Genomic DNA, 25,988 nt, shown 5'->3' on the forward strand with positions numbered 1-25,988 from the left:
AAAAAAAAAACAAAAAAACACAATCAACCAACAATACCAATATTCTGACAATCTCCCTTCCAGAAACATTTAAAAAAATAAAAATAAAAAAGAAGTGGTGGATAGAATTTTGGGCCTTAATCAAAAAGTATAAATTTTTTTGACGTTGATAATTTTTTTTTAAGATTTATTTATTTATAGATTATATGTAAGTACACTGTAGCTGTCTTCAGACACACCAGAAGAGGGAGTCAGATCTCATTACGGATGGTTGTAAGCCACCATGGGGTTGCTGGGATTTGAACTCTGGACCTTCGGAAGAGCAGTCGGGTGCTCTTACCTACTGAGCCATCTCACCAGCCCCGACGTTGATAATCTTAATTAAAAAACAAAAACAAAAACAAAAAACTTGTACAATATATTCTGATGATGGTTCCCCTCCCACCTGCCCCTTCTTTAAACATAACATTTTCATTGATTCTCTAGGAGTTTCACATCATGCACCCCAAATCACACTCACTGCCTAGACCTAGAACTCATATCCGTGCCCAACCTTTGTGGACCTACCCCACCCCTGTGAAAAGTAAAAAAATACAGAAAAGAAAGTCCAATTTATGTTATTCACATACTCATTGGAACATGGTCTAACTCTTAAATGGCCTGCCTCCCACCTCTTAAATAGAATTGAGTGAGTCTTTCCCCTCCCACACTGCCACCAGAAGCCTTCAGTTGTAAAAAGCTAGTTTTCAGTGTCCATATCACACTTTGTTTTTTTTTTTTTTTTCTCAAGACAGGGTTTCTCTGTATAGCCCTGGCTGTCCTGGAACTCACTCTGTAGACCAGGCTGGCCTCTGCCTCCCAAGTGCTGGGATTAAAGACGAGAGCCACCACTGCCTGGCATATCACTCTTTTAAACAGTTTTCTTTGACTACCTTCCTGTCTAGATTGCCACCTGCTACTTCTTTATCTCAGTATTTAGCAAACAATCAAAAAAACTTCGAGGGGCTGGAGAGATGGCTCAATGGTTAAGAGCACTGACTGCTCTTCTGAAGGTCCTGAGTTCAAATCCCAGCAACCACATGGTGGTTAACAACCATCTGTAATGAGTTTTGATGCCCTTTTCTGGTGCATCTGAAGACAGCTACAGTATACTTAGATATAATAATAAATAAATCTTAAAAAAAAAAAACTTCGAGCAAACCAGAATAAAAAATAAACACAAGAAACAAAACCACAAAAAAACAGAAAATGTAATAAGTAAGGACATGGATATAAAACAAGTTGCTTTGTATTTCTTGTTGAACAGTGAATTTGAAAAAAGAGTGAGGAAATGTTTTATATAGATGGGAAGGTAGGTAATGTTGGAATTTGGTCTAGATTGACTAGATTGAATGGGGTGTAGAAATTGATTCGTTTTTATAACTAGAATTTAAAGTACTTTATTAGTTTACTACATCTTTTTTTTTCTCACAGAATTGTAAACAAGTTTCTATTTTTCTGTAAAATCAGGTTATGTGTTTGAGGTGGGGCTTACAATTGAGCTTAGTGCCTTAATGTATGGACATACTCCAGTCTACCAAATTTTACCCCCTTTATTAAAAGCAGATCCTTCCCACCTCCCCTCAGGTACTATATTCTAATACAGTTCTCTCTCTACTACTCAGTTCCTTCCACCTCCCAACTCCTCCAGATCCATTTCCTCTCTCTGTCTCACGAGAAAATAGGTGCTGGCACAGTAGAGCACTCAAGACTCAGAGACAGGTGAATATCTGAGTCCAAGGGCAGCCTGATCTACAGCGTGAGTTCCAAGTAGCCAGGACTATACAGGGAAAGCATGTCTTGAGAAACAAAACAAAACAAAGAAAGCAGGCTTCTAAGGGATAATAAAGATAAGCAATATATAATAAAACAAAACTAACATCAGAATTGGACAAAGCAAACATAGAAGGAAAAGAATACCAGTGTATGCTAGGCAGTGGTGGCTACACCTCTAATCCCAGCACTCAGGAAGGAGGCAGAGGTAGGTGGATCTCTGAGTCTGAGGCCATCCTGGTCTACAGAGTGAGTTCCAGGACAGCCAGGGCTACACAGAGAAACCCTGTCTTTAAAAAGAAGAAGAAGAAGAAGAAAAGAGTACCAATTACTCTGATTCATAGAGAGGATTAAGGATTTGGGTCACTGGGGATCTTGTAGACACTAAAAATACGTTCTCGTGGCCGTTTTAATGACAGGAAGGAGCAAAATCATCATCATAGTTACTTTATCAAAAATATAAATGTCCTTTTAATCTTCATTTATTTCTTCAAAAAGGAATTGTCTAAGGCTTTCTATTTGCCAAAAGGCGTACTCAGTGCACTTTCTTGGGTGACTGTTGATGTCTAGTGGAGAAAACCTATAAATGAATGCTAACTGATATTTAAAAGATTTTGGGTAGAAAATTTTACTTTGGTACTTACCAGCAAGTGTCTAAAATCAGTTTAGGAATATAAACATAAATGCTGATTTCCTTGATGAAATTATTGGTCTGAATTTGGGCATGGTGGTATATATCTCCATAAGTGGTAAGGAGGAGTGTAGAAGCCAAAAATGTGTGTGGTGGAACGGGAGTTTACATATATTGGCAGGAACTTACTGGGCAACGCCATTGAATGTTTTCCTAGAAATTAGAGACCTATCTGTTTTGGCAGGGGAGCAGCATGGTGAGGTTTCTTTCACTTTTAGAAAGTTTATATTAGTGTCAAGTTTCAGGTTGTCAGTTGAGACTAGTAATGTTGACATGTCAGGGAAGAAAATGATTAGAACCTTAAACTAATAGTGATAATGCAGAGAAGAGACCACTGACATTTTAAGGGTTTTGTATAAGATTTGGTGACACATATCAAGTAGTTAAATGTATATACTGCATATAGATCTGGAATAAATGGTGGTAAAGTTGTTTTGTGTGTGTATTCATCAAGGTAAGTATGTAACTGAAAGCAAGAAGAGGTCTTAGACCCAAGTGCTGGCAAATACTTACATAACTAGAAGTAGAAAGAGCTGTACTCTGAGAAGGAGTAGACGTGATAGGAAGAAAAACAGTCAAGACAAAAACAAGCAAAGCAACAACAAAACATCCAAACCACAGCAGTGACCTTAAGAGTAGTCAGATATAATGCTTTTAAAATAAGTAAAAACAAAGTGAGGGATGAGGTAAGTGCTAAAGTGCTTGCGTAGCATGCCCAGGGGTCTGGGTTCAATCCCGAGCACTGAAAAACAAAGTAGGCCTTGGGTGGTACAGGCCTGCATCTGGAAAGACAGAGAAAGGATAGTTGGAATTTTAAGGCTAGGCTATTGCAACTGAGATCTGCCTCAAATCACCAAAATGAACTGGGGATATATAGCCCGGTATTAACATAGTTATCTAGCCTATGTGAGTTCTGTTAAATTCTCTCCCCCAAGATTATTGAAGTTGGGCCAGGCATAGTGGCACGTCTATAAAAACAGCACTTGGAAGGTTAGGTAAGAGAACTGCCATGATTTGAAATGAGCATAGGCCACATAGCAATACTGTTCCTGAAAAGGTCATAAAGTATGTGTGTATATGTGCAAGTATCCAAAAAACATTTTAGGAGAAAATAGAGTGGGCATTGATAAGGTTAATTTCTCTCACTTTACTTTGTAATCTTAAACATTTTAGTTTTTTTATTTTTGTTGTTTTGATTATATATTGACAAAAAGCAACAGGGAAAAAAGGCGTTTATTTGATTTACAATTATAGTCTCTTATTTTGGAGACATCAAGGCAGGAACTCAAAGCATTGCATCCACAGTCAAGAGCAGAGACATAATAAATGAACAGAACCTTGCTTGCTCCTCAGCTAGCTGATGATATAAATTTGCTTGTCAGGTGTTTAGTTCAGGACTGGAAACCAGTGAATGTTGCTGTCTGAAATGGTCTGGGTCTTCCTACATCCATAACTATCAAGACAATCCTAAAATATACCCACAGATCCAACCAACCTAATCTAGGCAATAACCTCAATTGACTTTTTCTACCTAGGTGATTTGTAAAATGTCAAGTAATATTTGTGCACTGCTAGGATTAAGTTCTAATCCAAATGAAAATTTAGATTAACAATTCTGGGAAACATTACACTTCCTTTGAGACCAGACCCAGTTTTATATAGCCAAGGCTGGCCTTAAACTCCTTATATGACTAAGGCTATGAATTCTGATTTTCCTGTCTCAAGTTCTGAGATGATAAGCATGTGTGCCAAAATACCAGGCTTTTCCTTTCTTTTTTCTTTCTTTCTTTCTTTCTCTTTCTTTCTTTCTTTCTTTCTTTCTTTCTTTCTTTCTTTCTTTCTTTCTTTCTTTCTTTTTTTTTTTTGGAACAGGGTTTCTCTGTATAGCCCAGGCTGTCCTGGAACTCACTTTGTAGACCAGGCTGGCCTCAAACTCAGAAATCTGCCTGCCTCTGCCTCCTGAGAGCTGGGATTAAAGGCTTGTGCCACCACGCCCGGCTTCTTTTCTATTTTTGAGATAAAGTTTGAGCTATGTAGCTGTAGCTTATTGGGAACCCACTATGAGTTTTTAAAAATTTATTTGTTGATAGTCCAATACATATAATTTGTTCATTTTCATCTTCAATTACCCTCTCTCATTTCCTTTTCAGTAACTCCAAATCTCTTACCAACAAATTCCCTTTCTATATGTACTGTTCTGATGAGGTTGTAGGTTCTTTTGATGTTGAATAGTTCAGTAATTTTTTGGTGTGCACCTTTTCCTTTTTTTCTATCAAGACTTTCTTTTTCTTTTTTTTTTTAAATAAGTTCTGCTTAGCAGATTTATCTAGTCTAGTAAAAGGGAGATAATAAGTTTATATCTGAGGAGGCAAGCTTGTGGTTTAGTAGGAACTGTAAGATTGGAAATAAATATATATTTATCTATTTATTGGGTGTTGTTTGTTTAAATCAGGTAATGGGGAATTTTTTTTTTTTTTTAAATGTAGTTCTGGCGCTCTGAACGTACAGAGATCCTTCTGCCTCATCCTCCTGAATGCTAGGATTAAAGGCTTGTACTACCCTACCAAGCTTGTCTTTGTTTCATAGTTTTCAAACACAACTGTAGCTGGGTGTGGTGACACATCCCTGTGGTTCCCGGTGCTCAGGCAGTTAAAGTAGGATTGCTATGTTTGAACCTAAGCTTGAGTCTCCTCAGAGTAAGATCCTTTCTTAAAAAAAAAAAAAAAAAACAAATTGTAAAATGGACATGTGTAGTTTCATTTTGTTACTGTCTATCTCATCCACTCTTCTTGCCAGAGAACACATACATAACTTTTAAAACTGAGGTGTGCATTTTGAATAGCCTGACTAGGTAACCATAATCACTTGTTTGTGTTTCACTGATTTTTTTTTTTTTTCTGTAATTAACCTGTCACAAATGTTTGGCTTAGTTTCTGTAGAAAATGTTTCCTGACTGCAATGAGAGAAAGTGGAATACATTGTCCCCTATGTCGTGGAAGTGTGACTAGAAGAGAAAGAGCATGTCCGGAACGGGCCTTAGATCTTGAAAATATCATGAGGAGGTTTTCTGGTAGCTGCAGATGCTGTTCAAAAAAGGTAGGGTTATGCTATGTAATTGTTTTAATTTTCCTGGTGAACATGGCTTTGAGAAGAAAGACATTTCCCGGGCGTTACGTTAAACGCCTATAATCTCTGCTCAGGAGGATTGCAAGTTCACAGCTTGCTTGGGCTACAAATTGAGAGCCTCAAAAACGAAATAAACAAGATATGTTATTTCAGTTGAGAATTATATAGAAAAGACCAGAAAGTTTCATATATCAAAAACCTTGTTGAATTTAGAGTTTTATCTTTAAGATAAAAATTTTAATTTTTTCAATAAGCTGACAGCCTTTTAAGATCTATATACAAAACTTTTTTTAAAAAAAGTTCTACCTAAGTTTCAAATGTTAATAATTTAGTCAAATAGATTTATGTACTGAAATCCCTGGCTGCCCACTTAAGAATTTAAGAAATCATGAAATACTTCACAGAAGACTGGTTTAAGTTTTTAAGCACATGGGATAATCAGGTGTTGATAACATTGTCTAATTTGGAATTTATTCTACTTGAAGAAAGCTAAATGGGTGAGGAGTGGTTAGACCTTGAATATATCTTTTTGTCTATTGAGCATTTACCCAAGTCAGATCTGCTTTCTATCTCTTTGAAGAAGGTGTTGAATTGAAAAGGAAGTGAAATAAAGCTGAAAACACAGAGAGAGGAACCAAAAAATGTTCCCAGTGTTACCATGGGAACATCAATTATTTTTTTTCCTACTTCTTCTAATAGTTAAAGACATGCCCAGCACCATGAGGCAGCCAGATTTTTTTTTTATGTAGGTGAGACACACCAGAGGAGGGCATCAGACCCTATTAGAGATGGTTATAAGCCACCATGTGGTTGCTGGGAATTGAACTCAGGACCTGTGGAACCTCTTAACCACTGAGCCATCTCTCCAGCCTGAGGCAGCCTCTTAATATGTATTCTTTTGCATTTGATTTTCTGAGATAGGGTGTTTGGTAGCTCATATGGGCATTGACCTCATGTTGTAGCTGAGGATGACCTTGAACAACTGTTTTTTTTTTTTTAAAGATTTATTCATTTATTTTATTTATGCGAGTACACTGTAGCTGTACAGATGATTGTGAGCCTTCATTTAGTTATTGGGAATTGAATTTTTTAGGACCTCTGTACTCGCTCAGGCCCAAAGATTGATTTATTATTATATCTAAGTACACTGTAGCTGACTTCAGATGCACCAGAAGAGAGCCTCAGATCTCATTATGGATGGTTGTGAGCCACCATGTGGTTGTTGGGATTTGAACGCAGGACCTTTGGAAGAGCTTTCAGTGCTGTTACCCACTGAGCCATCTTGTCAGCCCGAACAACTGTTTTGATTCCACTTCCCAAATGCTGAGCCTATAAACATGCACTCCTATTGCCTGACTTTTTCTCTTTAGTATTATCATTTCAAAACTTTGTTAACTCCCCCACCCTCCAAAAGAGTTAATGGAATCTGTATTCTGTGGATCTGATGAAAAATAATATATTACCTGTAGTTACTTTGTTTTGTTTTATGTTTTTTTGGAGACAAGGTCTCCCTATGTAGCCCTGGCTGATCTGATTGTGTAGACTAGATTGGCCTTGACCTCTAAGAGAGCCGCTTTACAAGTGTTGTGGATAAAGGTGTGTGCCACCCTGCCTGATCTCAATTTTGAGCTTAAATATTTAGTTATCTGTCTTTATCTTTTTTCCTATTATTAACAGTATCTCAAAATTTTTTGTATTCTGTTTTTAAAGATTATATTTTAACCAATAATTTACAGATTAAATTCTATCGCATGAGACATCATTACAAATCTTGTAAGAAGTATCAGGATGAATATGGTGTTTCTTCTGTCATTCCAAACTTTAAGATTTCTCAAGATTCAGTAAGGAGCAGGTAAGCAGCATTTATTTTAAAAGCAAAATTTTAATTACTAAAATGAGAATTGCTTGGGGAATTATGGTATGTATATGGTTAACAAATTATACTTAGTATCCTAACTAGAATTTGTCTTCAAAATTTATTAGGTAGATATAGTATTGTATCTTGGAGACCAACTTCATGATATACCTAAGCTTATCTTCCCCAGAGCTTTTCTTGGAACAACAACAACAAAAGCAAAATTTGGGAGGGAACAAAAATTATAACTAGGAATTGAAGATTTAATTGATTTTTTTCTGATGAAAGAATTTGGAAATTAGGCAAAATCAGTTTAAATAATGTATTTAAACATTGGATTTTTTTATTGCTCTCTAAGGAATAGGCTTAGTATTTGAAGGTAATTCTGATAACATTTTAGTTCTTTTTTTAGCTACAATTTTTTAAAGCTTTTATGTCTTTTCTCAGATCTATTCTACTACTGCTGCTGCTACCTTTTCTTCTTACTATTATTTTGAGACTGGGTATAACCTGGCACCTACTGTTTTTTTTTTTTTTAATTGTTACATCATTTAAAAATATTTATTACATTTATTTGTGTGTGTGTGTGTTTGTGCACTGCTGCATATATTTAAAGGTCAGAGGATAACTTGGAGGAGTTAGTTTTCTTTTTCCATATGGGTCCTAGTGATTAAATTCAGGTTATCAGGCCTTTTTTTTTTTTTTTAATAAAATAAAACAGGGTCTTGGACTACATATCATCCTGGCTCTGCAGGAACTCAGACCCTGGCCTTAGAGAACTGGCATCAGAGACTCCGAGAGATCAATCTGTTTCTGCTGGGATTATAGGCATGTACCATCAGTCCTGGTGATCATCAGGCTTAGTATCACATGCTAATACCTGCTGAGCAAACACCAGGCTCTTCTGTTAGCATCCTTTAAAATTCAATTTAGGTACCTAATTTATATTAGCAGATCAGTGAAATGTTAACTAATATGGAGTAAAAGTACTTTGGTAATTTGTTCTTGTTATTCTCCACACCCAGGTACAATACTGAATAGTAACAGAAGCTTAGTAAACACTGTTCAAGTAAATTATAGTGATAAGATGTATAGCCATTAATCTAGCTCAAGAAATAGATCTGCTTCCTCTGAACTGTGTCCTATATGAACTCCATATTCCTGTAACCACTGTTGTTTCATTTGGATAGTTAATCTCTTGTTTTTCTTTATATTTTGTCATTCCCACATGTATTACTAAATGTTTGCTTCATTTAGAAAATTAACAAGCTTGTGTACAATAGTCTGAGCCAACAGTTTCTTCAATTTTATAGTAGTTTGTGGAAATCAGTGTGCTAAGATGAACAAATAAAATTTTAATTTCAGTACTTGATCCATGTTGCTAATATTCGTACTTTAACCACCCGTTTACTGAAATCTCCAGTAAATTGTTTAGGAATGGTTTCACTGCTCAGCAGAACTCATCAGGTTCTCATTTTGCTTGATTTACTATCAGTAGATGAAATTGTCATTTCCATTTAGTGATTTTTTTTTTTCAAACAAATCCCCAAGGGTTTTTTTTTTTTTAACAAAAACTTCCTACAGCATTTATTGTCACCTAATAATAACGTGCAAGTAAAACAAGTTGAGTAAATGCAGCTTGCAACAGACATCTTTAAACATGCCCAAGCGGCCTTCTCAACATCCTACAGGCTTCACCATTCACTGCTAATTGGAAACACTTTGGAGCAGAGTAATATCTCCTTTTAGCATGATCCCACCCAGTTGTTTTCTTGATTTTGTTTTAGAATGAATCTCTTCTGCATCATCTAATACGAGGTGCATGTACTCATCAAAGCCAATAATACAACCTTCTATCCGCATATTCACTTGTTCATACAGCCACACCTGAATTCGAGATCTATTTTGCAAGTATCTGAAGATAAGGTTGATGGGCTGCACCATCACCTTCTGCACCTTTTGGCCCTGGCCACGGTACGCCATGGTGGAAGTCACAAAGACCACACGAGTAGCCCCATGGGTTCTTTTATCCCTATGCTTTTATGCTTAGTGTATTTCTGCTGTATTATAAGTATATACTTATTTAAGGTTTTTTTGCCCAATTTTTCTTAATATGGGATAGTGTTTTGTTAGCTTTATTCAACACTGTATCTCAAGCTCTCAGCAAAGTTCCTAGAGTGTCCATATACAGTCACTGCTTATTGGGCATCTTGATATTGTTTTGACTTTTGGATACTCAGTTTCACTCTGTAGCCCTGGCTGATGTGGCCTTGATATGTAGACTATCCTGACCTCAAACTTTGTGATGCCTCTGCTGCTGGACTACTGGAATTGCAGATATATACACTGTCATACCCTGTACTGCTTGTTAAATGACAACTCCCTATCCCATCCCTAGGAGGCAGACCTTGCTCATTTGGTTCCTTAGATTCATTTGGTCAGACAGTGTATAGTCCTAATAACAATATTCCTTATCTTTTTTCTTTTCTTTTCTGATATTACTTCCCTCAGTCCCTCATATTTCTCTGAATTGTATTAGAGTCTAGTTGGTAGCTCATGAATCTGCCTGATGGCACTCTAATCTGTATCTCTTTGTGTATATGTACATGGGATTGCAGAGGCCAGAAGGTGTCAGATCCCCTGGATTGGGGTTGCAGGAAGTTATGAGCTCATTGCTGTGGCTGCTGCAGCCAAACTCAGGTCCTCTTTTTTTTTTTTCTTGGATGATTAACTACTGTATTGTCTTCCAGCCTTGCTAGTATATTTTCTTTAGTGTTTAGGAAGAAGGATGTTATATGTAAGTACACTGTAGCTCTCTTAAGACACCCCAGAAGAGGGCATCAGATTTTATTATGGATGGTTGTCAACCACAATGTAGTTGCTGGGATTTGAACTCTGGACCTTTGGAAGAGCAGTCAGTGCTCTTAACTGCTGAGCCATCTCTCTAGCCCCCCCCAGACACCTTTATTTGACCCTTTTGTGTGTGTGTGTGTGTGTGTTCGTTCTGGTGGTGATGGTGGCAGTGGTGGCAGCAGTGGGGGTGACAGGAGCAAAGGCCTGTGTTGGATTCCATATTCAGTAACTTTTTTACCTTAGCTTTTGAGATACAGTCATTCACTGGACCTGGAGATTACTGATACGACGAGGGGCCAGGGATCTGTTTGTCTATGTCTCCCCTGAGCACTAGCTTTCATGAGTGCTTTACTTAAAAGTAAGTGAATGAATACAAGAAAATAAAAACTATAGGGATAGGCTTGGTGGTATAGGGCTTTAATCCCAACTACTCCAGAGGTTGAAGGAGAATCACAAATTCAAGACCTGCCTGGGCTTTCATGGCCAGACAAGTCAACTTTAGCAAGATGCTGACCCAAGTGCTGTGGGATAGGGCTGGGCTATAGTGTGATGCTCTAGATTAGATCTCCAGTACCTTAAAGATGAATGAATGAGCAAATGAACATACACTGCCTGCTTGCACACTAGATTTGAGAATGTCTTGGCTCAGATTGAAGCTGTCATTTCATAATTTTTTGACTTTGTCAAGAAACTGTGCCTTGGTTTTCTGACCTCTGTAAAAATGGGGTTGATAGTGTAGGTAAGGTTAAGTTGAATAATGACTTGCATGGTGTTCACACCTTCACCTCCATCCTTTGTAAGTGGTACTTTGTTTTTCCTTAGCACCCAAACCATACCTTGCAAGCTCGGCTGGTAGACTTTTTTTTTTTTTTTTTCCCTCTCAAGACAAGATGTCTCTGTTTAGCCCTGGCTGACCTGGAATTTGCTTTGTATACTAGGCTGGCCTTGAACTCAGAGTTCCACTTGTCTCTGCCTCCCTAATAAAGGTGTGCATCACTGCCATGACCAACATAAAAAACTTTCAGTTTTATTTTTTTTACAGTCCAGTCGTTGTTCCCCCTCCTGGTCCTCCCTTCCACAGTTCCTCATCCCATTTCTCGTCCCCACCCCCTACCCCCAGGCCTCTCCACTCCCGACCAGCAAAATTTTGATGTATCTTTGTTTAATGTGGATTGGTGTTTGCCTGCATATGTGTCTGTGTAAGGGTGTCAGATCTCCCTGGAACTAGAATTATAGGTGTGAGCTGCTGTATGTGTGTGCTGGGAATTGAACCTACATCTTGTAGAAGAGCAGTCAGTACTCCTAACCTCATCAGCTGGTAGACCGTTGATTTATCAGAGAGCCAGCTCCTGAGAGCTCTCCTCTATCCATCTGACTGTCCATTTTTCTTTCTTTCTTTTCTCTCCCATCCGTCTGTCCATCCATCCATCCATCCATCCATCCCACCTTGTGAAATCTGAAGATCAAACTCAGGTTTCTGGCCTGTGTGGAAAGCTTTTCTAACCCCTTTGTTATTTTTCTGGCTTTTTCTTTTTTTAGACTTCTTAGCTACCCTGTGAAAGATTTCCTTACTTAGAATTTCTTCCTATTGATAGAACTGTAGTTTATGTTCCAATTAGAGCCTTTCAACCTTATTGTATTTATTTATTTATTTTATTTTATTTTTTTTTTTGGTTTTTCGAGACAGGGTTTCTCTGTGTAGTCCTGGCTGTCCTGGAACTCACTCTGTAGACCAGGCTGGCCTCGAACTCAGAAATCCGCCTGCCTCTGCCTCCCAAGTGCTGGTTGTATTTATTTGGAATCTAGTTTTTTTTTTTTTTTGTTTTTGTTTTTTAATATATATCCTATGCAGTTTGGAATTACCATAGAAGGCTTAATGAATTTTCAGTATGGAAATGGCCAAGTTTTAAAACCTTTGTTTTGTTTTTTTTGAGACAAGGTTTCTCTGTGTAACAGAGCCCTGGCTGTCCTGGACTTGCTTTGTAGACCAGACTGGCCTCAAACTCAGATCTGCCTGCCTCTGTCTCCTGTGTGCTGGGATCAAAGGTGTGTGCCACCATTCCCATAAAAAAGGTTTTGTTTGTTTGTTTGGTTGGTTGGTTTTATTGTGTTTAGGGATCAGACTGGGACCCATGGCTTTACCTAGCTACATCCTGAAAGCTTAGGGCTTTTTTTGAGACAGGATTTTGCTGTGTGAATTTTTTTTTAAGGTAGTTTTGAGCAAGCCTCGAACTGGTTTGTTTGTTTGTTTGTTTGTTTTTCGAGACAGGGTTTCTCTGTATAGCCCTGGCTGTCCTGGAGCTCACTTTGTCGACCAGGCTGGCCTCGAACTCAGAAATCCGCCTGCCTCTGCCTCCCAAGTGCTGGGATTAAAGGCGTGTGCCACCACGCCCGGCTAAGCCTCGAACTGGTGATCTGGTTTCTGAATATAGGATTATAGGAATCATGATGCCTGGCAAGAGAAATGTTTTTTGTTTTTTGTTTTTGTTTTTGTTTTTATTGGTGTTGCTTCAGAGGTTGGGAAGGCATGTTTTTGCCCTCTGGAGGACCTGTATTGGTTCTTAGCACCCACACTAGGTGGGGCTCACAACCATCCATAACTCCAGCTTGGATCCGTGGGGAGGTGGGAGGATGTCTCTGGCCTCTGAGATCACCTCCTGCACTCTGACACACATCGTATAATGATATTGGAAGGAAGGAAGGAAGGAAGGAAGGAAGGAAGGAAGGAAGGAAGGAAGGAAGGAAAGGAAAGGAAAGGAAGGAAGGAAGGAAGGAAGGAAGGAAGGGAGAGGGAGAGGGAGAGAGAGAGAGAGAGAGAGAGAGAGAGAGAGAGAGAGAGAGGGAGAGAGAGAGAGAGAAAGTGTTCTCCCATGGTAAAAGAAGGCTAGTGAACTGGAAAAGAAATCCCAAAGCCTGCAAGTACTTGTTTTCATAATATTGACAATATTTATCAAATTCTGTGGCATGTTAGTTGCAGTTTCTATATACAGTGCTCCTTCTAATATTCCATATGCCACTGACTTTCTGTCATAGGGTACAAGTAAATATGCCAGGATAGTTTGTATTAGAGAAGTGTGCTAATGAAGCCTAGTTTCTTTCTTTTTAAGGAATAATGAACATTTTAAAAGTTCATATATTTTGTGAAACGTCACCTTTGAAGGTCTTCTACCATATCCTAGCTACATGATAGAAGTTCTTACTTCAATCCCAGGGTTTAAGAACTTAACAAGGAGAGATGACTTAGTAGTTAAGAGTACTGCCTCTGCTTTCCCAGGACCTAGGTTTGAATCTCAGTACCTACAAGAGGAATCACAACCATTTGTAACTTCAGAATCAGTGGATGCCACACCTTTTCTTGGCCTCTGCACTACATGCATGTACTGCATAGACTCATATGCAGGCAAAACACCCACACACATTTTTAAAAAAAAATTACCAAGGGCCAAGTATGATAGTATATGTCAGGAGCACTATTTCTAGACCCTATCCTAGCCCTCATTTCCCCTCATCACCCCCAAAAGAACATCACTGAGGAAGAAGATCTTATGTAATTAAAATTCTGTGTTTTCTAATTTACACTTTTGTACCTGAATATTGTAGAAGTTTGTGTTTTTTTGCTCAAGTTTTTGTTTTTGAGATAAGGTTTCATTGGCTGGCCTGTGGCTGGCCTGGAATTCTCTGTAGTTCAGGCTGTCCTCAAATCTATGACCTTTCTGCCTCAGCCTCCTGCCCTTTTGTAATCTATTTAAGAAAAAAAAACATGAATGAATAGAAATTCCAACAGTCTTACTTGATTTGGAAAGCAGTGCCATGAATATTTAGTATTTTATGACTACTTGAAGTTTAGACTTTTTTTTAAAATAAGGGTGTATGTTTTTCCTGCATGTGTACCCAGATGTGTGCCTGATGTCTATAGAGACCAAAAGGTATCAGATCCTCAAACTGGAGGTAAATATGGTTGTGTGCTGGTAACTGAACCTGGGTCCTCTGCAAGAGCAACAAATGTTCTTAATTAAGTGCCAGCCCTTGAAGTTCAGGCTGGTCATTTTTATTAAGCAGCTTACATTAATGACCCTGACATGTTATTATTTTCCCCCCTGTGCTTCTTAAGTAATAGGAGTGAAACATCTGCATCTGATAACACAGAAACTTATCAAGAGGATACAAGGTAAAATTTTAAAAATTTTAAAAATTCTACTTCAATAAGTAATACTGTTGAATAATATAGAAGGTTTTTATTTGTGGTGGTTAAGAATTTAATTCAGGATTGAGCATGTATAATACATTGAGCATTCGCTATGCCGTTTAACTGTAACCTTGAATCCTCATAATAGATTTCTCTGAGACAGGGTTTTGCACACTCATAGGCTGGCCTTAAACTCATGATACTCTGCCTAAGCCTTCAGAGTGCTTAGAGTTTCAGGCCTATCAGTTATAACAATAGATTACTTATTAGATTTTTATTTAAACATTTAAAAATTTTATTGTGTGATTTGTGCTTGTGTGTGTGTGTGTGTGTAATAAACACATATAGAGATGTAGAGGATAGCTTGCGGGAATTGGTTCACTTTCCACAATGTTGGTCCTGGTGATTGAACTCAGGTGGCAAATGTCTTTAGCTGCTGAGCTACCTCTCTATCTAGCCCAGGTACTATATTTTTAAAACAAACATTTATTCAGTTAAATCATTAACTATAGTGCTAGAAGTTAATGCTTCAGAAATAAACAGAGCTTAAATAGTTATTGCTTTTAAGAATATATCAGAACTTATCTATTTTCTTGGTCAGATATTTTCCTTGCATGAGTCAGGCAAAGGTGTCAATATTGAACTGTTCCTTGCTTGACATTTAGAGGTATTAGATCCAGTGGTGCTTAATTCTTAGATTGTTTCAACGTACAAAGTCTTAGGGTTGCTATTGTTACGATAAAACACCATGACAAATGCAACTTAAAGAAGATAGAGTTTGGGATGGAGCGATGGCTCAGTGATGAAGAGCACTGGCTGCTCTTCCAGAGGTCCTGAGTTCAATTCCCAGCAATCACATGGTGGCTCATATCCATCTGTAATGCGATCTGATGCCCTCTTCTGGTGTGTCTAAAGACAGCAACAGTGTTCTCACATACATAAAATAAATCTTAAAAAAGATGAAGACAGAGTTTATTTGGGGTTTATATTCTAGAGGATTAGAGCCTGAAGTGGGGTACTGAGTCCTGGCTATTGGCAGCTGGAGCAGCTCTCCTCTTGATACATAAGGAGGAAGCAGAAAGAAAGCACACTGTCAAATTTTTGAAACTCAGACTTTGCCCAGTGACACACTTTCAACAAGGCAACACTTAACACATCCTTTCCAAGTAGTACTAACAGATGGGGACCAAGTATTTAAACATGTGAGTTTTTGGGGGTAGTTGTTATTTAAACCACTGCATTCTTTTTTTTTTTTTTTGGTTGTTTCGAGACAGGGTTTCTCTGTATAGTCCTGGCTGTCCTGGAGCTCATTCTATAGACCAGGCTGGCCTCAAACTCAGAAGGCGGACTGCCTCTGCCTCCCAAGTGCTGGGACTAAAGGTGTGTGCCACCACTGCCTGACCAGACCACTGCATTCTTGCTATCAATATCTTTGTTTTGTGGGTGTTTTGTTTTGTTTTGTTTTGTTTTTCTTTTTTGGTGAATTTTGTTTTAGGTTGTTAATCTGAAGTAGATCAAAGTTAGAATTTGATGGAAATCCTTTTTAAACTACATTATTTTGTGTGCTTTGGGAAGGGGAGTAAAGTGTATTCCACTGTGCGTTTGTTCAGGTCAGATAACTACTTGTCCCTTTACTTACTTTATTTAGCATTCTAAGTGGTCCATGGAGTCTGGAAACTTTTTTTTTTTTTTTTGGCTTTTCGAGACAGGGTTTCTCTGTGTAGTCGTGGCTGTCCTGGAACTCACTCTGTAGCCCAGGCTGGCCTCGAACTCAGAAATCCGCCTGCCTCTGCCTCCCGAGTGCTGGGATTAAAGGCGTGCGCCACCACGCCCGGCCGTGGAAACTGTTTTAAGAATTTTTTTTTAAAGATCTAGCTATCTGTCTGTCTAGATATCTATCTAGATGTCTCTGTGTGTGCAGTTAATGCCTGCACACAGAAGAGGGCATCAGGTCTCATTATAGATGGTTGTGGAACCACCATGTGGGTATTAGGAATTGAACTCAGAGTACTTCCAGAAGAGCAGCCAGTGCTCTTACCATCATCTCTCTAGCCTCTTTACATAGGAACTTTCTAAAATGAACCTTGAATGGGCCCCAGTGACTTGACATCACATGAATGATTACAATTAAAATTGGATTTAACTTCTTAAACTTGGTCCTGTATTTTGTTTGTAATTGTTTGTTTGGAGATAGGTTTCTTTAGGTAGGTAAGGCTGATCTTGAACTCATGATCATGCTGTTTCATATTGCAGGGGCTTTTGGGGAACCTTAATAAAGAGATCGAGATATCTATATAGTATAAGGCTGTTGACCTCTTTGCTGGGGTAGTTCTTCAGCTAGCCTATCTAAACTTAATCTGGCTTCTGCCACTGTGTCTCTGCCATGTAGCTTGCTCTCTTTGCTCTTCTTCCTGCTCCCAGTCTGTCTCTTAGCGAAGTCCTTCTGCCCCAGCACCAGCCACCAGTTCTTGCTCTCCAGTTGGCATTGGAGGTGACCTTTCCTCGGGCAGCTTGTCTTTCTTTTTCTTTTTGGTCAGGTGAAGAAGCAGCAAATATTTGCATTTCCTGCACCACCCACCCAGCAATTAGCAATTGAGAACTCAAAAATACACTGTCATAGCCTGTTGATGCAATGTCTGGGTTATCCCAACAGCTTCAGCCTCTGAATACTGAGGATTATAGACAGGGACTATCATACCCAGCTTTTTTCCTCCCTTGGTGCTAGGGGGGAAAACGGACTGAAATGATAAATACTAGTAGTGTATAAAGTGAGACTGTATGAGAAATTCTACTCTGAATCAAGTGTTCAATAATTTCATAACTATGACTGTTTTAAAACACAGCAGCACAACAGTGAGTTTTAAACAACAATGGGTTAAAAAACAGGAACAATTTTTTTGTGTGTGATGGTTTTGAATTTCAATATGTCTCATTTGAATTGCTTTTTAGTTCTTCTGGGCATCCCACCTTTAAGTGTCCCTTATGTCAAGAGTCAAATTTCACCAGACAACGTTTATTGGATCACTGTAATAGTAACCACCTATTTCAGATAGTTCCTGTGGTGAGTACATATATTCAAAAGAATCGTTTGTTTAAAGCATGTGGTTCCATGTATTTCTCTTTATGTATACAAAGGGGAGGGTTCTTTATAAAAATTTATATTGAAATGATGAAAATGGTAGGTTTTCGCCAATAATTGATTGTAATACAAGAATAAGATTTAAAATTTGAACCAAAAAAAAAAAAGACAAAAATGCCAGTCATGGTAACACATGCCTTTAATCCCAGCACTTGGGAGGCAGAGGCAGGTGAATTTCTGACTTCGAGGCTAGCCTGGTCTACAGAGTGAGTTCCAGGACAGCCAGGGCTACACAGAGAAACCCTGTCTTGAAAAAGAAAAAAAAATTTTTTTAAATTTGATTGCCTCATGTCATCTAGAAAATTATTGTGAGGTGATGTAGACTAGTCTAGGAAAGAATGAAAAGTGGTAGTCATTGCTGTGTTGTGGCAGAACCAGTGCTGTTGGGCACTTTGTTCTGCTGGATGCAGAGGACTGGATCCATTCATGCAAATCTGCTGCAATGTATGTGTGTATAAGTATAAAAAAGCTGGGCTGGGCATGGTGGCACATGTATTTAATACCAGCACTGGGGAAACAGAGGTAGTTGACACCAGTCTGATCTCCAGATAGTTCTAGGCCAGCCAGAGGTACACATTGAGACTTGTCTCAAAAACCAAAGAGTATATTAAAACCAATAGTTTTGATTGTATCTTTGAAGAATCTTTTATATGAATGTATAAAAGCAAGAAGTCAGAGTTTTTATTTTGATGCATACTTGTCTTATGTCATTTTTAGGTAGGTTTATGTAGATTGCAGGGTTCCAAAATTATGGTCCCTGAAGAAGTCATTTGAAGTATATATTTTATAGATAAGTGATTTTTAACTCTAGAAAATAAAAGAGGAGATATTAAGCTGGAAATTTTTTTTTTTAATTTCCTTTCCCTTGCACTTGCCCCAGAAGCATCCTATTACTAAAATACATCTTCAGCTCCATCCCCTTTAAAGATTTATTATGTATACAGTATGCATAGATGCCTGTAGGCCAGAAGAGGGCCCTAGAGATACATGGTTATGAGCCACTATGTGGTTGCTGGGAATTGAACTCAGGACCTCTGGAAGAGCAGCCAGCATTTTTTTTTTAATAGTTAATAATCTTATTTTATTTTATCTATTCACTTTACATCCCGCTCACTGCCACTCCCTCTCTCCGTGTCACCTCTTGCTAATCCTTTCCCTATCCTCCCTTCCTCTTCTCCTCTGAGAGGGTATCTCCCCATCCTGCAGTCGGTGCTCTTAACCAGGCCCCCATTTCCAGCCCTTTAAGTTTTTTTCTGATAAATATGTGTGATGAAGTCTCACTTAGTTGCCCAAACAGACTGTGCAGTTGTATTATTCTTCCTGCCTCAGGCTCGGGAAGAAGTGGTTCTATATATTTCTCTACATGTATACAGAAAAAGGTTGTTGATTAAAATTTGGATTTAAGTTATTAATACAATATATTTTTACTAATGATTGATGACAAAATGAGACATTAAATTTTTATTACCTCATATAAAGGGAAATAATATTGTGAGGTAAAGGTAATGTAGACCAGTCTACAATAGGGCTAGGAACTACAGGTTTGTGCAGCAACAACCAGCTTCTTCAAAATAAGGAATAAAATGTATTAATAACATTATTAATAACATTATCTTTTTGGTGAATATACTAGAAAAAAAAAGCCCAGATTTTTGGATTTGGAAAACTATTGGATTTTCAATTACTGCAACCATTCATTAGAATGGAAGGAGTTAAATAAACAAATATGCTATCAGAAAAGTATGCTTCATATTTAAGATATCATCTTAGGGTGTTGGAGAGGTGACTTGGCAGTTAAGAGCACTTCCTAAGGTCCCGAGTTCAAATCCTAGCAACCACATGTTGGCTCACAACCATCCGTAATGAGATCTGACACCTTCTGGAGTTTTTAAAGACAGCTACAGTGTATTCATATATAATAAGTAAATAAATGTTAAAAAAAAAGACATCATGCTTAGTTTTATATTACGTAATTGGCAATTTTTTTCTGCATAACATTCTGTGTATTAGCCAGGCATGGTGGCGCATGCCTTTAATCCCAGCACTCGGGAGGCAGAGGCAGGTGAATTTCTGAGTTCGAGGTCAGCCTGGTCTACAAAGTGAGTTCCAGGACAGCCAGGGCTACACAGAGACACCCTGTCTCGGGGGTGGGGTGGGGAGGGGTGGGGTGGGGTGGGAACAAACCAGTCTGTGTATTGTCAGCTTTGGTTAGAATCCAGTTATTAAAGTTTCTTTTTATGTCCTTTTAAGTCTGTCATCTAGTCACTTTTTAAAATGTAATTCATTAAAACTTTGAGGTTAATTTAAACTTTATAATTTGCTCCATCTTTATTTTACATATAAATGAAATCAAGCTAGTAATAATTCTGTAATGGTTACTAATTAGATCAAATAATATATGTTATACATATGGTATGTAGTTAATAAAAACTCATTACATTGATGTTAATATATGCTATATATGATTTTTTTAGTCGTATAATAGAATGTCCATGGTCTCTGTTATTAGTGTCATTTTCTATGGTAATTTGCTTGAGAAATGATGTTGTCATGGGATTTGACTTTTAGAAATGATTTTAAAAGGCACATGGTAACACGTGTCTGAACTCCCAGGACTTGGGGATCCCAAGTCAAGGCCAGCCTGGGATACACACACACACACACACACACACACACACACACATACACACACAGAGTGAGATCCTGTACACACACACACACACACACAGAGTGAGATCCTGTTCCAATCTCTGTATACCATCCAGTGCTTTTTTATTTCAGTCATACCTTAGAGATATCTTAGATTTGAGTACAGATCTCAGTATTAAATTAATTATTGATGAAGGCCAAGTGTGGTGGTGAATGCTTTTTATTTCAGCACATCGAGGGCAGAGGCAGAAGGATCTCAGTGAGTTTGAGCCAGCTTGGTCTAGATAGCAAGCTCCAGGATAGCTGGAACTACATGAAAGACCCTGTCTCAAAAGTCAAAAAATAAAGTAAAAAATTGATGTGAATTTAGCTATACTTTTTGAGTTTTTTAGTGAATGTAAATGTTAGTCTGTATACTGTGTCTGTTAAGTATGCAGTAGTGTTATGTCTAAAGTATATATATATTATCTGAGTCAAATGCTTCATTGCTAAATAGTATTAATGGTTATTTGAGCTATTGGAACAGTGGTGTCAAATAGGCACACTAGGTAGATACAAATTTTCAAATTTTAAAGAAATGTAATATCTGCAAAATGCAGCAAACTGAAGCACAAGAAAGTATACCCGATGTTTTCAGTAACATGAGCTTGTATTTAATGCTCTCAATAATTATATAATGTTTCATTATTTTTGCTATTTTTTTATTTAAAACAATCTGTTTCTCATAGACATGTCCTATTTGTGTGTCTCTTCCTTGGGGAGATCCTAGCCAGATTACTAGAAATTTCGTTAGTCATCTAAATCAAAGACATCAGTTTGATTATGGAGAATTTGTGGTAAGTGAGTTCTTCAAGATTAAGAAAGTTAATTTAACTCTTTCAATCTGGATTTGAGTTTTCAAGCAAGTTGTGGAATCAGACTGCTTGGATAAAGAGCAAGTTGCTGTATTTTAGTAGTAACATTGTTAAGCTTTGTGGAAGTTCTGAGAATTGAATTTATTGTTTATACTAGAGAGATAATTACTGGAAAAATAAACCCCTTAATGCAAAATGAAGGTTTAAGTAAAAATCATTTAGAATTAAGAGAAATTATACCTCCTTGAAAGTAAAATTGGCATAACCTGTGTGGGAAGTTATGTTTCAAATATAGAGTAAATAGAGTAAGCACGTGAGGCACAATTACAAACCAAACCAAAGAAACTGATCATCACCAGGTTGTCCATTTAGGAAGGGCAGCAAGGGCCCTTGGACCAAAATGGGCCAGTTTCTTCTTCTCATATTCATGAAAAATTTTCTGTTATTAGTTGTAAAATTGTACTTTATTTGGCTTATGTGTAGTTAAGGCTTATTTAATAAACGGTTAATTCCAGTAAGGAATAACAGATGCTTGTTTTCCTGTTTGGGTAAACACAAGCATGCATAATTTTTATTTTTATGGAATTTGCAGTTTTAGTCTACTATTTTGGAATAATTTAAATGTTCATAAAATTTACACGTGCCACTTCAGTTTTTTTTTTTTTTTTTTTTTTTTTTTTTAGGAGGTAATTGTATTTTACTATTACGTTTCCATTTTAGGAGCAATTATTGCGTCTGGAGAGCTATATTTAGAAGAGCATAGTAGTTTTTTTCAACCATATTTTAATCTATAATTTTTTGTTTTACCTTGCTGTAGAAAACTATTTCAGTTGTCAAGTCAAAGTCTTGATATCTTTTAAAGCTAACCCATGTGACATAAAATTAACAGCAAATAATGTTTTTTAAAGATAAAGGTTTTGTTGTTGCTGTTGTTTTGCCTGGTGTGTTTGTTTTGCTGCTGAGGATTGGACTCAGGGACTCAGTACATTCTAAACAGCCATTCTACACTGAGGTACTAAGCCCCAAGTCCTAAAGAGTCACTTTATAATTGAAAGCTGTGTTCCATGCTTAGTTCCATGCTGTGGTTAAGAAGCTGTTACTCAACTGTTAATTCATTAAATGCTTATTTTTCTTAAATTAAATTACTTTCCCTTCAACATAGAAATGTTTTGTAGAAGTGATACATATTTACCATATTATTAGTTATAATTAAGCATAATTTTGATTAGTATAAAGTATCCTCTGCTGAGCAGAACAGTTATTAGTTATTACTAAATAATTATAGCTGAACTTTAACTTTTTAAAGTTCATGTATTGAAACCTTATATTTCGTTACATTAATTTTTGAGATGGGGTCCCATTATGTCCATGCTGGTTTCAAATTGCTAGGCTCAAGGTATCCTCCTGCCTCAGGTTCCTGAGTGGCTGAGAGTATGACACATACCATGGTGTTCAGTCTTGCATTTTAAGGCATAAAAAGTTTATTGTCCATAAACTCCCTTGTATGCAAATGTATATGAAGATTTGTAATGCATTAGATAAAATTGAATAGTTGATAACTTTCTTGTTGACACATTACTTTTTTTTTTTTTTTTTTAAAGAATCTTCAGCTAGATGAGGAAACCCAATATCAAACTGCTGTGGAAGAGTCTTTTCAAGTAAACATGTGACGTGCATAGACATGTCTGCCTCCTTGCAACCTACAAGTGCCATCTTTAAGGAGAAGACATGAAGTCACCACTTTCAGTAATTTGCTGTGCATATTAATAAAAATAATAATTCAGTCTACTGTATTAGGTTTTTAATTGAAAATAAAGGTGGGCCACCCTAATACCATTCTCTAGACAGTTACTTTAACAGCATGGAAAGGGTTGTATTTCACTTGTGTGGTGAAAAGAGAATCTCTGTTGTCTTTTTCTTCCTTGTATTACATATTCTCAATGTTTCATTAAGTTGTTTTTGGTATTTGATATAGTTCCTTCTGTTTAGTACAGAGATAACAGCAAATTCTGAACGATGTGATTCTTAAAAAGCTAATAAACCTGAGCCATTTGTCAGAGCTGTAGAATGGAAACTTGAAGTGCTGTGGGATAATCCAAAGGGATTTTTTAAAAAAGTATAGATTCTAGCTGAGGAGTTCAACAATAAGAAAATTGTATTTATGTAATGTTTAGTATTTTTGAAGACTAGTGAGATTTCTTTAATAATTTTTACTTTGAAAGAGTATTGTACAAATGTTTCTTCTTTTGCTATTAGAAGAACATCAAGAGAAGTTTTCTTTGGTGGTCAGTTTGTTATTTCAATCTAGGTTGAATAATTTGTAAGCCTAAATGTTATACACAGTTCTTTGTAGTCAGTATTTCTCACTAGCTGATGAAACTTTTCAGCCAGTGAATGATACATTCAATTAGTTTTTTAAAAATCCAAAGTTGCAGATGTATGTGGATATGTACATAGACTTTTGCATGTATATATACACATATATATCTTTGCCTAGAGTTTGTCAGGTTTATGTATAGAATTTCTATTAAAGAGTTTTAATAATGGACAAGCAATATAGGATTGAAGTATTTATCTCCTTTGTTTAAAATTTTGTATGTTACCAAGTTTTTAAAACAGTAAGCCAAATACTACGTGGTACAGTTGGCTGTTATTACACCTGAAAAATGTTAAATGGTGCTCACTTGTTACGTTTGAAAATGATGCATAGCTGATGTGTGGTGAGAGATTTTACCAGCTACTGTTTCACTACATTTTAGTCAAAACAAAGTTTGTTCTTAATCTTTGGTATAAAGTGTTGTAGAGAAGGCCAAGTCACAAAGTAAAGGGTGAAGGGGGAATTCTGACATTCCACGCTAACATAACACTGTTACGCTTTCTTTAAAATAACTAAACGCAAAAGAAAATCTCTGAAGTAGTTTGCTGCTAATATATACATATATTGTAAAAGAAAAAAAAGGTATATTTTGATTTTCTTAATACCCTTGTTGACTTTTCTACAATGAACATTTTTAAACTTGATTTAATAAAAATGTTAATTTTGGATGTGCAGTTTTGTAAAAAACCTTTTTCAGTTAAACGGTAATGACTTTATTTATGTTCAGTAATATAGACTCACAAGAAGCCATACATCTTAATGCCTTTTTTTCTGTTGTTTCTTGAGCGTGATGTTTACTGTGTTCTCTAGCACTTTGAGTTGACATGCAAGAGTAATTCTAGGAACATCTATATAATGAACTTTTTAAAAGGAGACTTCTGTCCACAGTCCTCTAGTTTAAAGCAATAACTTGGATACTTTTAAAGTTTTATTTAGCCAGTGTGTTCCTAAATCATCCTGGGATGTACAAACTTAAAGGGAAACTTGTACTAGAGATCATTTGGGGATCCTGTTTTGAAGTCTTGTGGATGAGTTATATTAATAGATAATAGCTTTTTCATGAGAATTATCTTTTTTTGCATTAGTAGCTTCTTAAATATAGAAAAAAAACTTTTAAATTCTTCTTTTGTCAGTGGATTAAGAATAAGGATTGACTTTACAATTTAATTCATGTGTGGGGGGCACCTCAGTAGTCATGTTTAATAGCTATCAGGATAAAGGAGAGAAGCTATAAGCAATATGCTGATACATCAGTTTCACAGTACCAGTTAGAAAAGCCCCTTCTCCTTCAACTTAGTTTATGTCCATAAACACAGTGTTGATTGAGATGTATTGCTTTACTTTTCAATTAAAATGGTTTTCTCCTACTTGTGTGTCTTAATTAAAATTTGTCCTCAGACAAACATTTTTAGGTCTCATAAGACCCTGCAAAACATGTAGGAGATTTTCCATTATTTTCACTTGTAAAAGTTGTCAGGCTAAGTGCTGATATTACCACTGTACATTGGGTTTAATTTTTTGTTTTGTTTTGTTTTGTTGTTTTTTGAGACAGGGTTTCTCTGTATAGCCCTGGCTGTCCTGGAACTCACTTTGTAGACCAAGCTGGCCTGGAACTCAGAAATCTGCCTGCCTCTGCCTCCTGAGTGCTGGGATTAAAGGTGTGTGCCACCACGCCCGGCGGGTTGAAATTTAATACACAGTGGGTATAAGATTTTGTTTTTATGTATTTCCAGTGTTAAACATCTGCATTAAGCCATTTCATAAAGTGTCCATTCAGCAAGATATTTCAAGTCCTGTAACCGCCTGTGGCCACACTAACTAGGAGGCAGGAGCTGTATGGAAGGAAATGGCGAGAGAAATAATGGAGGCCAAGACATGTTTCTGTTCAAGGCCCCCCAAAGTNTACTAAGAGTCTGTGCTTATAAAGGGGGGAAGCCCATCCCCCACCAATCCATTCTTGATGCCTGTTGCCAGCCTGTAGGCAGATCTGCTGAGTGCTGTCTCCTGAATATCTCAAGGGCCTCTCAGCAGATAGCAGTGTCTTGGAGAAGAGCAGCAGCATGTGACAGAACAATAGAGTCATCTAAATTGGAAGGTTCCACCCCAGGTGGTATCATTCTCAGTGGCAACAAGGTCAAAGCCAGCCTACTCAAGGCTGGGGGAGGCTACAAAGTCCTGTTAGCATTCAAGCAAAAAGTCAGCTAGTTGACATCTTTAATGTGAAGAAATCAGCTATAGTCAAAAATAGGGCTGTAAGAATATTTTGCATCTCTGTGTTGGGTTGCTTTTGGTAAGTATTGCTATCTTCAGTGAACCATTCCTTCTATAAGAATTGTAGATCTTATATTCAAATAGATTCATCAAACTAATGCTATTGTAGCTTATGTAGAAAAGGTTTGTCCTGGCAAACACCCAAAGATCCATGTACAGTTTGTAGTGGAGGTGGGTATATTGCATGATTATACCT

At 37.2% G+C, this 25,988-nt stretch overlaps 1 protein-coding gene and 1 pseudogene across 3 annotated transcripts in view; one reads left to right on the plus strand and one right to left on the minus strand.

Annotated features, from left to right (window-relative positions):
- Rnf138 (ring finger protein 138) overlaps nucleotides 1-24,888 on the plus strand; it is a 27,343-nt gene extending 2,455 nt beyond the window's left edge. Inside the window, exons 3-8 of one of the 2 annotated variants that reach the window (XM_021150968.2) lie at nucleotides 5,413-5,578; nucleotides 7,345-7,460; nucleotides 14,428-14,484; nucleotides 17,452-17,563; nucleotides 21,019-21,126; nucleotides 22,746-22,928. In XM_021150968.2, coding sequence (XP_021006627.1) covers nucleotides 5,413-5,578; nucleotides 7,345-7,460; nucleotides 14,428-14,484; nucleotides 17,452-17,563; nucleotides 21,019-21,126; nucleotides 22,746-22,814 — 628 coding nt within the window. In that variant the 3' untranslated portion in view covers nucleotides 22,815-22,928. Of the gene's footprint in view, nucleotides 1-5,412; nucleotides 5,579-7,344; nucleotides 7,461-14,427; nucleotides 14,485-17,451; nucleotides 17,564-21,018; nucleotides 21,127-22,745 lie in introns of both variants that reach the window. The other variant, XM_021150969.2, reaches the window with a different exon arrangement.
- On the minus strand, nucleotides 9,171-9,463 carry LOC110284958 (annotated as a pseudogene). Its single transcript, XR_002377001.1, has one exon. The product of XR_002377001.1 is annotated as a small nuclear ribonucleoprotein E pseudogene (transcript).
- Nucleotides 24,889-25,988: the final 1,100 nt, after the last annotated feature.

The sequence above is a fragment of the Mus caroli genome, chromosome 18 (assembly GCF_900094665.2).
Source record: "Mus caroli chromosome 18, CAROLI_EIJ_v1.1, whole genome shotgun sequence".
In the NCBI taxonomy this organism is placed as follows: Eukaryota; Metazoa; Chordata; class Mammalia; order Rodentia; family Muridae; genus Mus; species Mus caroli.